This window comes from Amblyomma mixtum, chromosome 6 (assembly GCF_055824585.1).
Source record: "Amblyomma mixtum isolate Tamu chromosome 6, ASM5582458v1, whole genome shotgun sequence".
Classification (NCBI taxonomy): Eukaryota; Metazoa; Arthropoda; class Arachnida; order Ixodida; family Ixodidae; genus Amblyomma; species Amblyomma mixtum.
The window spans coordinates 106,144,787-106,161,394 of record NC_143017.1 but is presented as its reverse complement, the minus strand read 5'-3'; the positions used below and the strand labels follow the sequence as shown (position 1 = coordinate 106,161,394).

At 46.7% G+C, this 16,608-nt stretch overlaps 2 protein-coding genes across 3 annotated transcripts in view; both read right to left on the bottom strand.

Annotated features, from left to right (window-relative positions):
- Window positions 1–4,447: 4,447 nt before the first annotated feature.
- Window positions 4,448–9,400, bottom strand: LOC149339923 (uncharacterized). The gene is made up of 2 exons (XM_089548635.1): window positions 9,250–9,400; window positions 4,448–5,973 (listed from the first exon to the last, which is right to left on the bottom strand). Exons 1-2 carry the CDS (start codon window positions 9,259–9,261, stop codon window positions 5,581–5,583), a joined length of 405 nt encoding a protein of 134 aa, XP_089404761.1. The 5' UTR covers window positions 9,262–9,400; the 3' UTR covers window positions 4,448–5,580.
- A 6,374-nt stretch (window positions 9,401–15,774) lies between these two features.
- Window positions 15,775–16,608, bottom strand: part of LOC149339922 (cytochrome P450 3A24-like) — a 36,521-nt gene continuing 35,687 nt past the window's right edge. For both annotated transcript variants that reach the window (XM_089548634.1, XM_089548633.1), the window contains one exon: window positions 15,775–16,020. In XM_089548634.1, coding sequence (XP_089404760.1) covers window positions 15,943–16,020 — 78 coding nt within the window. In that variant the 3' untranslated portion in view covers window positions 15,775–15,942. The remainder of the gene's footprint in view (window positions 16,021–16,608) is intronic.

The following is a 16,608-nucleotide window of genomic DNA, read 5'->3' as shown; positions in this document are numbered from 1 at the left end:
ATATCTTAATGGACACCCGTCATCCGTTTGTAGAGGAAGGGAGGAAGTGGGAGTGAAAGAAGAAACAGAAAGAGGGGCCGTAATAAAGAAAATGAATTTGAGGAAAATAAATCACGTAGTAACTGTGAATCCACGTCCAGGGACGGAGTAACGCCCAGCGAAACGCAGCGGCGAAAGACCGACTTTGCAATGCGACTCGGCGAGTTACACTCGGCCAGCTGCAGCTATCGCGTCACTCCAGGTTTAATCAGAGCTAAACCACAGCCAATTGTTTTTGTTTTTTTTTTTTACCACCAGTAGTAATGTCCTTTTTTTTCGCAATTTCAAGCGTAATGGCACTTCAAAATAAAAATTATTTCTAGGATATTTCGATTGTTCATTAGATAAGTAGCGCTATTTTTATTTTGCTATTTTCATCAATTAGGATTTGTACAAAATTTTTCACATCCCTGCAAGCAGTCAACCAGAAGTATTTTGCGCGGGAAAACTTACAAATTCTCTTTCTCAAGGCCTGAATATATTATTTACGCGGGAAAACACTTCATTTCAGTAGAAACGAAAAATGGCGTGTCACACGGTTAAGCGAACCACAAAGAGCGAGGGAAACAAAAGAAAATAAAAACAAAATAGATTTCAATAATGTTTCTGTCACAGTAGCCCATTTTACGCTAAAATGAAAACTTTTAGTCCATTAAAGGAAGCGCCGCAAATCTGTTTTGTGCCCCACGCTATATCTGTCGGATCGCTGGTGGTAAGTGATGCAACTCACAAAGCTTAACTATGAAACCTAATGCAATGCTTTCGCTCCCCTACAATGGCTCAAAGATCAAACTTTCCCGTGCAATCGGGCGCTTGCTTTATGGAAGGAACATACGCAGAAAGCTTTAAGTGATTTGCTATGGTAAGGGTGTGGTTAAGTCGGTGATCCATGACGAAGAACTGCAGCGAAACACAGACACACACGCAAAAAAAAAAACACAGGGACGGCATTCTTGTGACTGCAACAAATGAGATCAAGATTCCAGCATCCAAAGGCATTTTTCCAACGGTTCCGTGGTCAGCAGCACCACTCTGATGAGATAGTGCAGGAAATTGTGGATGCCGCTGAGATATCGAGACTGCATGATTGCTGTGTTAGCGCACGTTTGGTTTCCCTGACAAAAAGGAGACGCGATTTTTACCGAGATCATCATCATCATCAGCCTGACTATGCCCACTGCAGGGCAAAGGCCTCTCCCATGTCTCTCCAATTAACCCTGTCCTTCGCCAGTTGTGGCCACCGTATTATCGCAAATTTCTTAATCTCATCCGCCCACCTAACTTTCTGCCGCCCCCTGCTACGCTTGCCGTCTCTTGGAATCCACTCCGTCACCCTTAAGGACCAGCGGTTATCTGGCCTTCGCATTACATGCCCTGCCTAAGCCCACTCCATCCTCTTGATTTCAACTAGGATGTCATTAACCCGCGTTTGTTCTCTCACCCACTCCGCCCGCTTCCGATCTCTTATCGTTACACCTAACATTTTTCTTTCCATAGCTCGCTGCGCTGACCTTAACTTAAGCTGAACCCTCTTTGTTACTCTTCACGTTTCTGCCCCATGGGTGAGTACCGGTAAGATACAGCTGTTGTATACTTTTCTCTTGGGGGATATTGGTAAACTGCCATTCATGGTCGGAGAGAACCTGCCATATGCGCTCCACCCCATTCTTATTTTTCTAGTTATTTCCCTCTCATGATCCGGATCAGCTGTCACTACCTGCCCTAAATAGACATATTCTCTTACTACTTCCAGCACCGCGCCATCAATTGCGAACTGCTGTTCTCTTGCTAGGCTGTTGAATACTACTTTCGTTTTCTGCATGTTAATTTTTAGCCCCACCATTCTGCTCTTCCTGTCTAATTCATTGATCATGATTTGCAGTTCATGTCCTGAGTGACTTAGCATGTCAACGTCATCAGCTAATCGCAGATTACTTAGGTATTCTGCATTAACTCTTATCACCAAAAGACAACACTTCTAGTGCATTACCGAGGTAATGCACTATAAGTATTGTCTTTTCTTGTTTGTGCATTTTATTCTAAAATCGGTATACAGGGTGTTTCTCGTAACTTGAACCAAGGATTTAAAAAAAGCGGTAAGCCCCAGCCCGCTGAAACCAACGATACATTGTTCGCCATTATGTGGCGCTCCTCAGAATATTTTTAATTGCGCTTAATTAGTTAATTAACTAAGTTGAATTATGCAAATTTTCAAATATTCATTTTAGTGCCATGACCGTTACGTGAGGTTGTAGAGCAGGTTTATAAACAACTTATCCAGTTTATTGTAGCATCGTATCTCCTACGGGGTCCTTTTTTCCGGCATTTAAAGAAAGTCCGCGAAATATGAAAAAATGCAACGTGACTACGCTCGTGCGCTACCGAATTTGCAGCGCTCTCAACGGCGTTTCGAGCAAACCGAGCGTGCCCGCTGACCGTGGCGAAGTGAACGGCCGCCGCGCCGCTGTGGAAAGTGCTGAAGCACTGTCAAGCTGCTGCTAAGAGAGGCGGTCGTTCACTTCGCCACGGTCCGCGGGCACGCTCGGTTTGCTCGAAACGCCGTTGAGAGCGCTGCAATTCGGTAGCGCACGAGCGTATTCACGTGGCATTTTTTCATATTTCGCGGGCTTTCTTTAAATGCCAGAAAAAAGGACCCTGTAAGAGATACGATGCTACAATAAACTGGATCGGTTGTTTATAAACCTGCTCTACAACCTAACGTAACGGTCTTGGCACCAAAATGAATATTTGGAAATTTGCATAATTCAGCTTAGTTAATTAACTAATTAAGCACAATTAAAAAATATTCTGAGGAGCGCCACATGATGGCGAACAATGTATCGTTGGTTTCAGCGGGCTGGGGCTTACTGCTCTTTTTAAATCCTTGGTTCAAGTTACATGAAACACCCTGTATACGTATCAGTTCTTTTCAATAAATATCAGTGGGATGTAATATTGCTCGTGCGTCAACTTCGCTCTGAGTGTCGTTTTTGTCTGTGTTGCGCTGTAATTCTTCGTCAAGCGGTTCAGTTCAGTGAGTAGGCTTTTCATTCATGCATGCCCCAGCTATTGTTTACATTGTGAATTGATGACCACTTCCGTGTCAAGTATGCCCTCATAGTGTATTTACGATATCATTGCTGAGGACGAGCGGAGTGCCTTGAAACCTGGGATCATATCTCAAGTTCAGCCCTACACTCCCTACACTGATACCCAGCCAGGGGTTAAAGACCTCTGGCTTTAACCCCTGGCTGGGTACCAGTATAGGCTGGGAAAAGGAGCTCAGGGGCCAGTAATGGTGTGTGCTTCAAAGATGCCGAGGAATGCACAGGAGAATGGTACTTGTTTTGTTAAGGTTTTGTTGATTGCAGCATGACATCGATTGATGGATTATTCTGAATAGGCCTTCATTTTTAAAAAAATCAGAAGAAACGTCAACACTAGGCCACCAGTGCGATCCGAACTCGCGACCTCCGCATGTCGCGTACAGTGCACTACCAAGTGAGCTACAGCGACGGCTCTTACCTTCGACGTTCGAAGCTCACATGCAGATAGACCGTGAGTATCCACGACCGCCGCACCCATCTGCAGTGCCGGACTTGAAAGGTCGTGTTATACCGCAAGTATCACATAGAACGTAATTCTTAACGTCTGACACAACTCTCCTCAAAGCAGAGTGCAGTCGAACTGCTGTCTTCTTTAACTGGCAATTATTTGCTTCGAACTTGAACTGTAGTCTTTTTTTAAGTCAGTCATTCATTTACAGTAAAAGACCACTAACCCATAAACTAGGGACGCCACAGTCCCTACTCCCTATCCCTTTATCCAGCACAGCCATAGCCGAATTCTAGCGTCACTCTTCTCTGCACCTTTTCCGTATCCGGCTGTATCAACAGCATAGACACCTGTGAACGCAGTCGTCTCACACTTGCACCCGCCGCGGTGGCTCAGTGGTTTTGTTTGGCTGCTGATCCCAAGGTTGCGGGTTCGATCCCGGTCGCGGCAGCCGTATTTGGATGGAGGCAGAATACAAAAACTCTCATGTGCTGTGCGATGCCTGCGCACATGAGGAACCCCAGGTTGTTTAAATTCACCCGGAGCCCTTGACTACGCCGTCCGTAGCTTTAGTCGCTTCGGGAAGCTAAAACTTCAACATTCACAATGGAATCGTTTCATGATTGCAATCATGGTAGTAAGGCAGAGTATCGTCTTAGAGGAAGAGTAAACAAAAGGAATGACCTTTCCTTTACGACCTCTCCCCACAATGGTATGCTGATAATGACCCAACTGGAGTGTTCCGCTGTGCTAAATGGCTTTTCAGGCGCCACAATAGAAACAACAAATGAGAGAGCCCACCGAACCATCTTTCAAACGTCTTACAATATATCAAAAGGTTCTGGAACACCCGGACAAGAAAAATAGGTTTATTTTTTCACTTGCACATGATATGCCAAGCTTACTCTGTATTGACGAAAACACTGCATCTGAGAAAATAGCAGCAGGTTGCGAAAATTTGCCTTGTATGAAAGTGTGCCATGCGAAACAAAAGTGAATCTCTCAGTACATTTTTCCTCCAGGCATCAGAGGTAGCCTTAAAAATGTGTTTGCATTCTCGCCTCAGAGCAAAAGCTTTCTAAACAGCTCTATGCTTGATGGTCCCGGAGCATCTTACAATATTTGGTGGTAACAACTTGGCTGTTTTGAGCGCTGCAGTACGATCGCAGAAGGGTGGAACGGGTATCTTCTGGTGGCATTTAGCGGCTGTAAACACAATCATCTCCTAGCACTTACTGCGTGTTCAATTGCGACTGTTTTTGTCTTGAGCCATTGAATCAATATTTCAAAGCGGGTGAAAACACTTCAAGAATAGCCCAAAGATCCCCGTCTGCATTCTTCGAACTGCAGCCCAGGATTAGATTAGACGGTACTAGATGACGGCACTGCGTGCGTTTCCATCGGCGCTATTCTGGCTCGTGAGGTTACGCAGTCGTCCGCTTGTACCAAGTTCAAGGTTAACTTGAACTCCTTGTATATTCTCGCCCTGCCATCTGTTCTCGATAGGCCATCAAATCATGGACAGACTGATCGAAGCGGAACCTGGGCCCATTTATACCCACGGTTGCTCCTCTGATTCATTCTTGTGCTTCACTGTAGTTTATCAGTTCAGAACTTCTTACTAAAACCGGTGACAGACGTTGCTTGCTTACATCGCCCGTTACAGGCGGCAATTATTTAGAACAAAAGCGCTGAGAAATTATTAGATATAAGCATAACTGCACAATACAGCCTATTTGGCCCCAAAGGATCAAAGTGCATAGCTTCCTCTCGTACTGTTGTCCTGCTGAAGCAGGGCGTTAGCGTTAGGCTAAATTAAAACTTTAGTCGCAGTCATCGCAACGTAAGCGCCTCAACCGGCCCTGATTTGCTAGTCCCTTATTTCCAACATGTTTGCTGAACGCATCTGTGTCAACGTTGTGAAGTTGGTCTCATGCAACGGCATCTTGTAAGACTTACACATAAAACAGAAGTTTCTCATACTTCTTAATAACGCCCATATCCGTAACCACCGTGGCCTCCGTATCCGCCGTAGCCGCCGCCGTAACCACCGCCATATCCGCCGCCATATCCGCCGTAGCCTCCGTAGCCTCTATATCCACCATATCCGCCGTAGCCGTAAGGTCTGTGATGGTGGGGTCGATGATGGTGGTGGTGATGGCGATGCCCCCCGTATCCGCCGTAGCCGCCATATCCACCGTAGCCTCCATATCCGCGCCCGTAGCCGCCGTAGCCATATGGCCTGTGGTGATGACCACGGTAGCCACCACCGTAGCCGCCGTATCCGCCGTAGCCCCCGTAGCCGCCATAGCCTCCGTATCCTCTCCGGTAACCCGCCATGACCACGGCTATGGCAGCCAGAAGTACCGCCACCAGAACCTAGATTGCGTAGAAAGATAAAGGCAGAAGCATATGCACTCAAATGGAGCAGATATGAATCAAGTTCGAATAGGCTAGCATCATTTAAGCATGATCTGCCTACAGGGTGCACGACACTATGAAGCCTAAGAAGAAGAGCACAAGAGGGCTATGCAGTAATGGTCGCGTGTCATCAGATCAACTCATCATTTCAACACATCAATTGTGCTTTTTATCTGGCCAGCGAAGCTATGCATAAAGAAAAAAAAATGGAAAGTTACTCTCATATAGTATGAAGCAACTTGCACCATACATTTATTAATGCTGAGTTTCTTTTTAACCTTTTTAGCTCTGGGTTTCTGTCAGCCTACGAATCTCGCAGCTCTTTCTATCGTTGCTCAAACAGGTTGGCATCAAACACAACAATCATGTTCGTGCGTGTAGAAATTCCTGCGAAGCTTGCACAAGTTGCATTCAAGCATCGCCTTCTTCCACGGGCAAATAGGCTTCACAGTGCCGGTCATCGTTCGCCTCCGTTGCAGGTGACCGCTCGAGAATAATGAGCGCCTGCGAAGCGTAATCACTCAGTCGTTCCTCTGCACACCTGATGTAACCGCCTACGTAGGCCTGAGGACATCACGTGCTTTGCGGTACGACCGAGTGGGTTATTTTCTTCCCTCTGTTATCAAAACGGCTTTTCTGCGGCCTGAGTACTTGCCCCGTCTAGACCGCAAACGCAAGTACTCATTTGGCCAAGCAAACGATCTAAGGTATCTGGGTGTTTTTTTTTAACATAACGTACGGAACATAATGGTGAATCCTCAAATATTCTACAATGTCCTCTCGTAAAGCAGTGTCGTCATGAACTCCTGATTACCTGAACCCTGATTCCCTGAAAGAATCACATAGATCTCTAGGACGTCGTGTAAGAATAGAAGAAACGGCAGTTCAGTATAGTCATGCTGGAAAAATAAGTTTAGCTCAGTGAATGCTTCCACGGCTAAAACTGGAACACAAGACTTCTCGAGTTTGGGTTAGGAGTAGGGCTACATTGAGAACTTCTTGCTTATCGTCGTATAGTCGCACTGGCCTTCACGTATAGTAATGTAGAATATTAGCCGGAGAAATATTTGCGGTTACGCAATACCAGATGTCACGGCTCGCAAAAGCAGGGCGGACGCTTATTTTTTTGCGTGTGCGTTGAAAAAGTGATTTTTTTTTAATTTTATATACGCTTCAAGGCTTCGCTAAATAGGAACACGTCGGTGCCGTCATCTCACTAGTCTTCCACAGATTGTAAAAATATCAATGGCGACTCCAATACGCAGTTTCCATTACTCGTCACGGTCACTCAGAGACACAGCGTTCTGCTGCTAAGCACGAGTTCGCGAATTAGATTCCTGACAGGGATGCCCTATTGAAAAATGTGTGAAATAAGAACGGGTCAGCATGTTTAACAGGATTTTGGCAGATTTGGTTTGGATTTATAGGTTTAACGTCTCATTGTGACTCAGGCTATGAGGGGCGCCGACGGGTATAGGGCTGAAGATAATTTCTCCCACCTGGAGTTCTTTAATGCACTGACATCGTGTCACAGCACACGAAAGCCGCAAGTTGGATCCCCTCTGCGGCGGTCGCATTTCGATGCAAGCGAAATGCTAGAACGGGCGTTCTTCGCTACATCGTTGCACTTTGAGAACCCCAGGTGGTCTAAATTATCCGCAGCATTCCACTGCGACGTCCCTGATAGCTCGAGTCACTTTTCAACGTTTATACCTTAAAATAAAACCGAATGTGCCATAATCCTATTGCTGACCCGTTCAAACCTTCAGACATTGGTCACGACGGCGGCCCAGTTTAACACACCGTGTAATAGGTTTCAATGGCCGCTAAAGAACCCCTAGCGCTGAAATCTTATCGCTGCTTCCTCACTGTGGCGTTTCTCATAATTCAGATGTGCTTTAGCGTTAAAAATCACTCAAACCTTATCAAAGCCCTGGCATTATACTTTCAAAGCACCTTATCTCGTTTATAAAGTAGATTGGACCAAATTTATAAAGAGAACCACGCTTGAAGCAATTTTTCGTGCAGAGTGGATGAGCGAAACAGGAGGTGCGAACAAGTATAGGGGCAAAACGAACGCTCATTCTCGAAGCCCCATGACTAAAACGATAAGTGCAGTAGCCTGAGACATTTTCGTCATCGTCCTTAATTTTCCTTTAAAGGTACCATAATGGACGTTATATGAGGAGAGGAAAGCAGGGGTGTTAAGCGGTCATAGGTAACCATGCAAAAAGCAAGTGATTAGCAGAACAAAAAAGAATAACAATACTACCAAATAGCCGTCAATAAAACACCCTCAACGCGAAATAAGCAAGTCAAGGCGCAGCATATTGAAAGTGCAGCATTTCCCGTAACTTGCGACCAACGATTTACATGCACATGGCTGATAAAGGGGTGCCTCTGGAATTTTTATTAACAAATAAGCAATAAACCGCACATATCTTCGTGGATCTACGCCCCAACCGCATTGTCCAGATAAAGAAAAGATGCAATTATAAAAAAATTACACAAGGTTTGCAAGACCGTATTCGACAAGCTGAGAGTGATCACAGCACATATGATACCACGCTGCCTTTGTTTTTCGAAGCGATGCTATGCGAACTGTTGGTCGATGCTTAAAAGCTATATATGTGCCGGAGCCATGTGGGTCTATCCTCGGCCACTAGATTAAAGTAAAATACGCAAATAGTGCAAGAGATGTATTATTAAAGCTACATTCTGTCTACCTAGACTTACTCCAGAGTGGTCATGTTCAGGAAGCTTATAAGGCCACCTGTACGACTGCTCTCCTGCTGCGATTACACTTTGTGAATTACTGTTATGAGTTCAACATGCAGGATTAATAATTTACTTACCACTTTTTTAACGCTAAACTTAGTGGGTCTAGCCGCCGTGGTGGCTCAGTGGTTATGGTGCGCAGTTGTTGACCCGATAGTACCCTACCGAAAGACGCGGGGTCGATCCCGGCCGCGGCCGCCGGATTTCGATGGAGGTGAAATGCTAGCGGCCCGTGTACTGTGCGATGTCAGTGCACGTTAAAGAACCGAAAGTGATCGAAATTATGCAGAGCCTTCAACTAAGGTGTCCCTCGTAACCTGAGTGGCTTTTGGACGTTAAACCCTATGTGCCAAACCACAAACCAAACATTAGTGGGTCTTCTATTACTATGGCTGCTTGCACTAAACTGCCCTTTGGTCGCTTCCACGGCCAATGCAATCGCTCAGGCGCACTCACTGCGAATCTCATGTCGTTTTCTTGCACGTGCCTATCGACGTGAGCAGGGGCGGATGCGAGTGTCGCTCCGGGCGCCCTCTGCGGCAGAGCGGAGCCTCTTAAATAGACTCGGCGGCCACGCTCCCTGGAGACGGGGGAGAGAGTGTGACCGCTCCTCGGTGCGGCCCACTTTCCTCCTTCTGCAAGGTGTTTTCCCAACCCGGCGCGTGGTGTCGACCGAGGGAAATCCCCCTCTCCGAGTAGAGGCGCAGACTTCAAACTCCTATTTCGACACGCACGCCTTCATTCCAGAAGATCCTCCAGGCTACCAAAACAACGCACGAGGTTTGGCGCAGGCATTTTGACCTTACCATTTTCTGGCACTCGCCGACAACGCGTAAAATGATGCCTCTGCAGGTTCAGCAAATTATTCCTACGCCGTATCGCCTGCGACATCCTTCAGGATGCCACACGTATGGAATGAGCTTACTTCCATTGCGTGTCCGGAAATTATTATAGAAGAGGCCGCAAGAGCAAAAGTACAAATAAGTACCACCGTGCGTAGGATTTTGCCTAGGAATCCCGTGATGAAAGAAGCGAGGTGTGTGGAAAACTTATTTTGGGACGTCCGGGTCTCAACGCAACGTTGTTGACGTGTGCATATTAACATATGTCTAACAGAGTTCATGTAGTAGCAGGAATAAACTTGATTGGGCAGACTAGCGGGTACCTTCTTTAAGCGTATCTTTAAGCGTATAAGTGAAAGGAAAAGAGGTGCTCGTTATGGCATAGATGACGGAAGCCAACAGCCACCGAAACCAAGAATCACAAGGGATAGCTTTTGTTTTATTTGTAGAAGAAAACAACCACATGTCGTCTGTGGTATCCGAACCCACGACCTCCAAATTTCGCGTACGGTGCTCTACCAACTGAGCTACGGCGACGGCTGTCCAATCTACAGCTTTCGGGGGTATTTATGCGTAGTGTAAGCAAACCCTGAGAGAGTTCACCAGCGCCACGCTCGTCCATAGCGGCGGACGTTGTACATACGTCCAGCATTGCCGCGAGTGCCACGTAGAAACATCGTCGAACGGTGAAGGCAGAAGCTGCATGAGAACCCTCTTACGCTACCTATGGCATCAAGGCTGTCAGATTCGAGGCCCTCGTTAAACTATTAAGCATACAAGTGAAATGAAAAGAGGTGCTCGTTATGGCACACAAGGTCTGATCCCACCGGCGGCATGTGGTTGTTTTTTCTTCGGCTTTTATTAATCGCCCATTGATGAAAAACTACAAATTAAAAAAAGACATTCCCTACGCTCCTTGCTTTCGGTGAATGTTGGCTTTCATCATGTATCACTAAATCATATCATCATTCTTTGCAAAGGATAGTCAATTGGCAGGTAGATAGACTTAGAAGCAGCGGATACCAGAAGCACTGACTGTTCAGGCCTGTGGGAAGCTGATTAGATGGGTTAAAGGTTTGTCTAACTCAAGAAGCCCATCCTAATCAATTATCTTTAAATAATTACCTTATTAATCTCTCACTGATGAACACCACAAAATGAAAGCATTCTCTATGCTCCCTTGTTTCAGTGGCTAATGGCTTCCGTCATGCATGTCATAACGAGCCCTGTTTCCCCTTCCCTTGTCTGCTCAAAAACATCATAGTGAAGAAAGGGCAGGCAGATGAGCTTCCTGACAACACAAAGTGAACAAGAGAGGGGCGCCTCAGGATGCTTCCCAACGTTTCAACAAGAGGACTTGTCTTCGTCCGAGACGAAAGCAATTTGCCTTGTTCCATTTTGGTGGTAAAAACAATATCGCAATGCAAAATGTTCAGTACACTACAGGGACAAAGCCGTATGAAGACCACATTTTCGTCTTCCTCTGCAGCCTCGGAGGAACAGGAGCGTGAATACAAGACTAAAGTAAAACAGCAAGCGCTACTAATAGACGTTTTTTGCCTCTTCCTTTTTTAGTACGTCTAATCTACATAAGGAATCAATGAGGACGGCCTCTGCCTAAAAATTTCTGAGTGTCGGCGGATTTTCCCAACATTCAGGCCTGGAATTAATGTTCCAAGTGAGGAGGCGACCGTCCTTTTTCTTCTGTATACCGGTGTTATGCACTTCTTTCAAAAAAGAAGGTCCAAAATTGAATACTTTCCAAAGTCCTGAAAACTCCTTTACTGCAAGGGCCAGCTGAAGCGCGCGATTATGGAGCTAGTGGAACCTATAAATAAATACGCACTCATTTGCCTACTGCTCGCCTTCGTTTCCGTCACTGCACCAGCCGCAGAAACCGCGATACACCGCTGAAGCACTTGCAGTCTGTTCTCAAGTAACGTAGCTGCAGCCCCTGCGCAATAAACTTAAAATCGTTTGAAATCCTCCTAACTATAAAATTACATTTGAGTCCAGAAGTTCAGCACAGAACTTTTTGTCAGTTTCGTGATGTGAATTAACGACTGCGCAAAAATCACCAGCAACAATGAATCATCATTCTTGCGCTTGCCACCAAGATGTACTCTGCTTTCACTCGAGACACAACTAGGAATACCCGAACAAGGATGACAGAGACTGCAGGCATACAGTTGCCGTCGGGACATATCTGGAAGTGAGCTGTACCCACAGCAGCCATGGCCGTTAACGGTCACCACTTTTGGTAGACTGTGAAACGGGATGCGTTGCGCTCATTAACGCCTATTTTATATCTCAATGCCCATCAGAAGATTCTTGCGCGCTGAGCGCGCGGGTTCAGCCGCGGTTAACAAACGACGCAGCTGCTCAGGCAAAGAGGCGTGCGAGATGATCACGCGTGAGGTATCGAGCCGGGAAGTCCGATCGTGACACCATCCCCATCAATACCTGGCTTTCACTGCACAGCCACTGCAACCCCCCGCCCCATTGTCTCCGTCACGGTCCCGGCAAGACCCGACCTGTGACGACCTCGCCTTCAATACAGCCACTGCGTGTGCGCAGCTCTGAGCGCTAGTACTGACGCGCACCGCTGACCGCGCCTCAACGCCTCTTTCACAACGCTGGTATCTCCGCCCTTTCACAAACGGAAGGAAGCTGGATGGAAACGAAAACATAGAGACACAGCAGGAAATACAAGAGAGAGGGGAAAAATGTTTATTATTTATTTATAAATCGACAATGGTTGGGCGCCTTTTCCAGGGCTCCACTGGAGATCGCCAGCCACTCTGCTCAGTCCGCTAGGTAGGCATGGGCAGCATGGTCGTCGCTGGCCAGCGTCTCCTTCCATGTCGGTTTGGGTGTGGGGTCAGGGAGTATTGTTTGTTCGTAGAAGCATTTATTTTAGTCTAGCTGGGAGGTACCACTCTGTCAACCTGAACAATTACGGAGCTGCTCTCCTGACGCACCCGTACATGTCTGGTATTAACGCACACGTACACAATGCGGTGGTAACTGCATTCGTAGGAGGCAGGGGTTATTAGAAGCCTCTTTTAATTTTATCTATTGACTATTTACAATGAACATCGATATTCACATATTTTTGAATAACTAACTGGCTGCAGCCAATGTAAACGTGCTGAAAGCCTTCCCTACTGACAGCAGCGCCATACCGCACGGACTAGGAACCAAAATAAGCAGTTTTCATTAGTGCACACAGCGCATTTGGGAAGAATGTCGCAAAGCGTTTAAGCGCAAGTTATGCCAGAGACAGATGTTCAAGACCACTGTGTGGTAGCCTTGGGTAGTGAAGCTGAGCAATCTCCGCATGGTCTCATAAATCAGGCTCACCACGTAGCGTGTGCTTCAGAATACCGTCTATAGTTACGAAATATGACGGTGGTCGACTGCTCTACGTAGCTATTTATGGCTTGCAATGACGTCACATCAGCTACCACGTTCGGAGACCATTCTGAAAACCTGCGTGGTTAACTAATTCGCTTAGTTCTGTGATGTGCACTGTGAAAGCCGTACGTGGTCAACCTGAGGCATCATGCGCAAGCCACTTATAGTTGCATCCGTTCTTCCAAAATTGGAAACCTACGCACAGGATATACTTGTTGTAGAACAAATCCCAGATGCATAGATAACTGGCTCTCACATTACCAGTGGAAGTCACCAAAAGTAAAATGCGGCGGTAAGCACAGAGCGCTAGACGAAAGAAAGGAACGTAGCGTTGCCGCGAACTTTTGTAATTGATTTTTTTAATTGTCCGAGGCCGTCGGAGTGTGCCTCATCCTTAAGTTTATACCGCCAGGGGCGACCAGTTTCCTCTGGAATTATTTTAGCCGCGCGCTACTGCTACTACGATGTTCGAGGTTATCAGAGATATTGCGGACGCCTTGTCTCGAAGGTTCGTTCTCAACAGTTCAATTAAGCGCTGACGAGAGAGGCGGCCAGTCCAATCTTTCACGACCGCCTGCAGTACGCTCGCTGCTTTCGCCTTCGCTGAGTTCAGTGCTTTATGAGGGCAAATGTTAGCCAAATAAAACACTTTCCTTTGAAAGCTCTCAACTCCCTTCTTACTTCCCGACTCGCCTCATAATCACGTGACATTTCTACATGAGCTTTACTTTTGTATAGCTAAATTCTGGGATTCTAAGTCCCCAAGCGACACATGGTCTATGAGGGACGCGGTACTGGAAGGCTTCGGATTGATATAGACTACCTGAGGTTCTTTGAGAATCACTGAAATCGCACAGCACGCGGGAATCTTTGCATTTCGCCTCCGCCGCGGCCTAGCTCCAACCCCCAGCCTTCAGAATCACCAGTCCAGCACCAAAACCACTGAGCCACCGCGGAGGAGTAGCTTTACTGATGTGTAAGACTGCTTGCACTGAGCCTCTGTATGTGTTTTATGGCATGTTTGCTACATGGAAGAAGAATTCTCACAACTCTGAACACGCTCACATACTTCAACATAAATACAAAACGGGAACACTCGTCGCGCCACTGAATGACCCTTGCTGTGAAAGCCTGGGGATAAGCAGCATTTTAGGTTTGAATTCCTGCAAGGGCCCTGTAATGATGCTTGGCTGGAAACTTTCGTTACTCGGTGAATGATTTCTCTGCACGACAGTTCAGCTTTGAATCGATAGAGAACCTCTAATGCTTGTTTGACCAGCGATAAGCATTCACACAATGCAACGGTTCAACGAACCGTAGTCACTTTGGCAGCATTCTCAATGCGCACGACTCGCCAGCTAGTCCTGTCGCTTTGCTTCTTCAGCAGGCGAAGACAAGCGCGGTCGTATCGTGCAAAGAGCTTGTTGTCTTTGGACACTGCCGTAGTCAGCGCGATAGGAGCGTGTCGCACGGCTGCTTTGCGTGACACCAGCGCAGCTCAAAGCAGCGCAGCGAAAACCATCGTTCCGGAACGAAGTCAGCTCGCTTGCACGCTGAGAGCCGCAGTTTGCCCTTCCGGCAGCGACGCACCCGCATTCGTCACGACCTTCGCCCGCCGCCCGCGCAGAGGTTTAAAAAGTGTGGTCACACGCGAGGCGGATCTCCCCGCGGCGTCAGCCTCGAATCACGTCAAGTAACGGTAGGACTAACTACGACAGGGAGTAGAATAGGGTAACATGCGAACTTGGAGCGACATAAATTGTGGCGGCTATGATGTGTTTTCTTGCCTATACTAGTATAAAGAATGTTAGTGACACCGCACTAACAATGACCCAAGCTTGGTGCGCCATAAATTTTGCAGATGCTCTTATGTAAGCCATACTTTCACATCTCCTGCGCAGGCATCAAGCCGAGACGAATGCAGGGAAAGCCGTGAGAAATGCAAGAACATGCTCATAAAGGTTATCAGAAAAATTTTCTTCTGCGCCGGTGCTAGAGTAACACTTGTTAATGACGCCCCGGGAATGGCCCAGGGATGACCCAGGATTCACCGGAACCCATTAAAATTCTGTATGACGAAAATAAACTGTAAACTGAAGCGACATGAAAATAAGCAGTACGTTTATTTCTGCAAATTCTCTACTACGGAGGTACCCACATCGCTTCCACTGAGAGCCGAAGAGATGCGCTCTTCAAACGTGTGGCGGAACCCGTTACTAAGCCGCAGTCGCACTGAGCGGCAAACGGTTCAAATAAATTTTTCAGCACAGAATGAAGCTTGGAACGCATGAAAGTTCCCAAACCCGTTTTTTTTTTTCTTTTTTGCAGTGACACCGCGCCGGGTAGTGACACCTCTATGAGAAACATTTTTGCGAAAAATGGCGTCGGCGTTGGCATCGAACTGTGCTATGACAGAAGTCTCTTCGTGCTTATCTCAAGAGGGCAAGAAGGCGGCTTTTTTTTAATACTTTATGTGCAGAGGGAACGTATACTAGTAGCCGCCGTGGTGGCTCAGTGGTTATGGTGTTTGGCTACTCACTCGAAAGACCCGTGTTCGATCCTGGCGGCGGCGGTGGCATTTCGATGAAGGCGAAAAGCTACAGGCCCCTGCACTGTGCGATGCGAGTGCACGTTAAAAAACCTCAAGTGGTCGAAATTATCCGCAGCCCTCCACTACGGCTTCGCTCATAGGCTAGGTCACTCTACGACGTTGAACCCTAAAAAAGCAAGCCAAGGTCATACTTTATTTTTTGCTTATACAGGCTAAGCGCTTGCACTACACAGCACATTGGCTAACCCCTCATGCAAGCACACGTTTCACCAAGCCGTCGCCGCCAGACCAGACTCGCATCTGGTAAGCTGGAGAAGACGTACGCAGAATCCCGCCTCTCTACGGGCGTTTCCTGACTCCCAGTGTAATTTCTTTGGCTGTGAGAAGGCCGAGACCATTCTTGAATTCCAGTGGAACCTGCAAGAAGACGCGTTAACAGCACTTGAAATATAAAACCTGCGAACGAGATTAATTTGACAGACTTAGCTTAAAAACACAGAACAATAACAACAGGACGATAACAAGATGTTGCTGCGTCATTTTAAACCCTACTTAAGCAATGTAGCCGCAGTGGTCAACTGCTTTAATTCGTTATGTTTAAAATCAATACTTCCCCAATGCAATGAAAGCCTCAGACGCATACTTAGGTTGTGAAAAGCAACACTCCCACAGCTTGGCCGCGCCACACAACAGCGTAATAATTTGTGAGCGGCGCCTGCGTGAACGGACAAATGGCAGCGCGGCATGTGTGACAAACACACAAAGCTTACATCCATCGCAGCTGAAGATGTCCATTCTGGACTAGTGACCGCTACAAATGAACAAAATGCAAGAAGCTTGTTGCGCATATTATTTTCTCTCGTTATTTTATGCTGTAAAATTAAACGACGATAATTTTTCATCATTTTTTTTTCTACAGTCCACAGTGCATTTCAGTGCTCAGTCAAAATGTATCCGTGCTTTTAATTGGAGAATCTCAAAGCTCTGAGGATGAATAATTAGGGT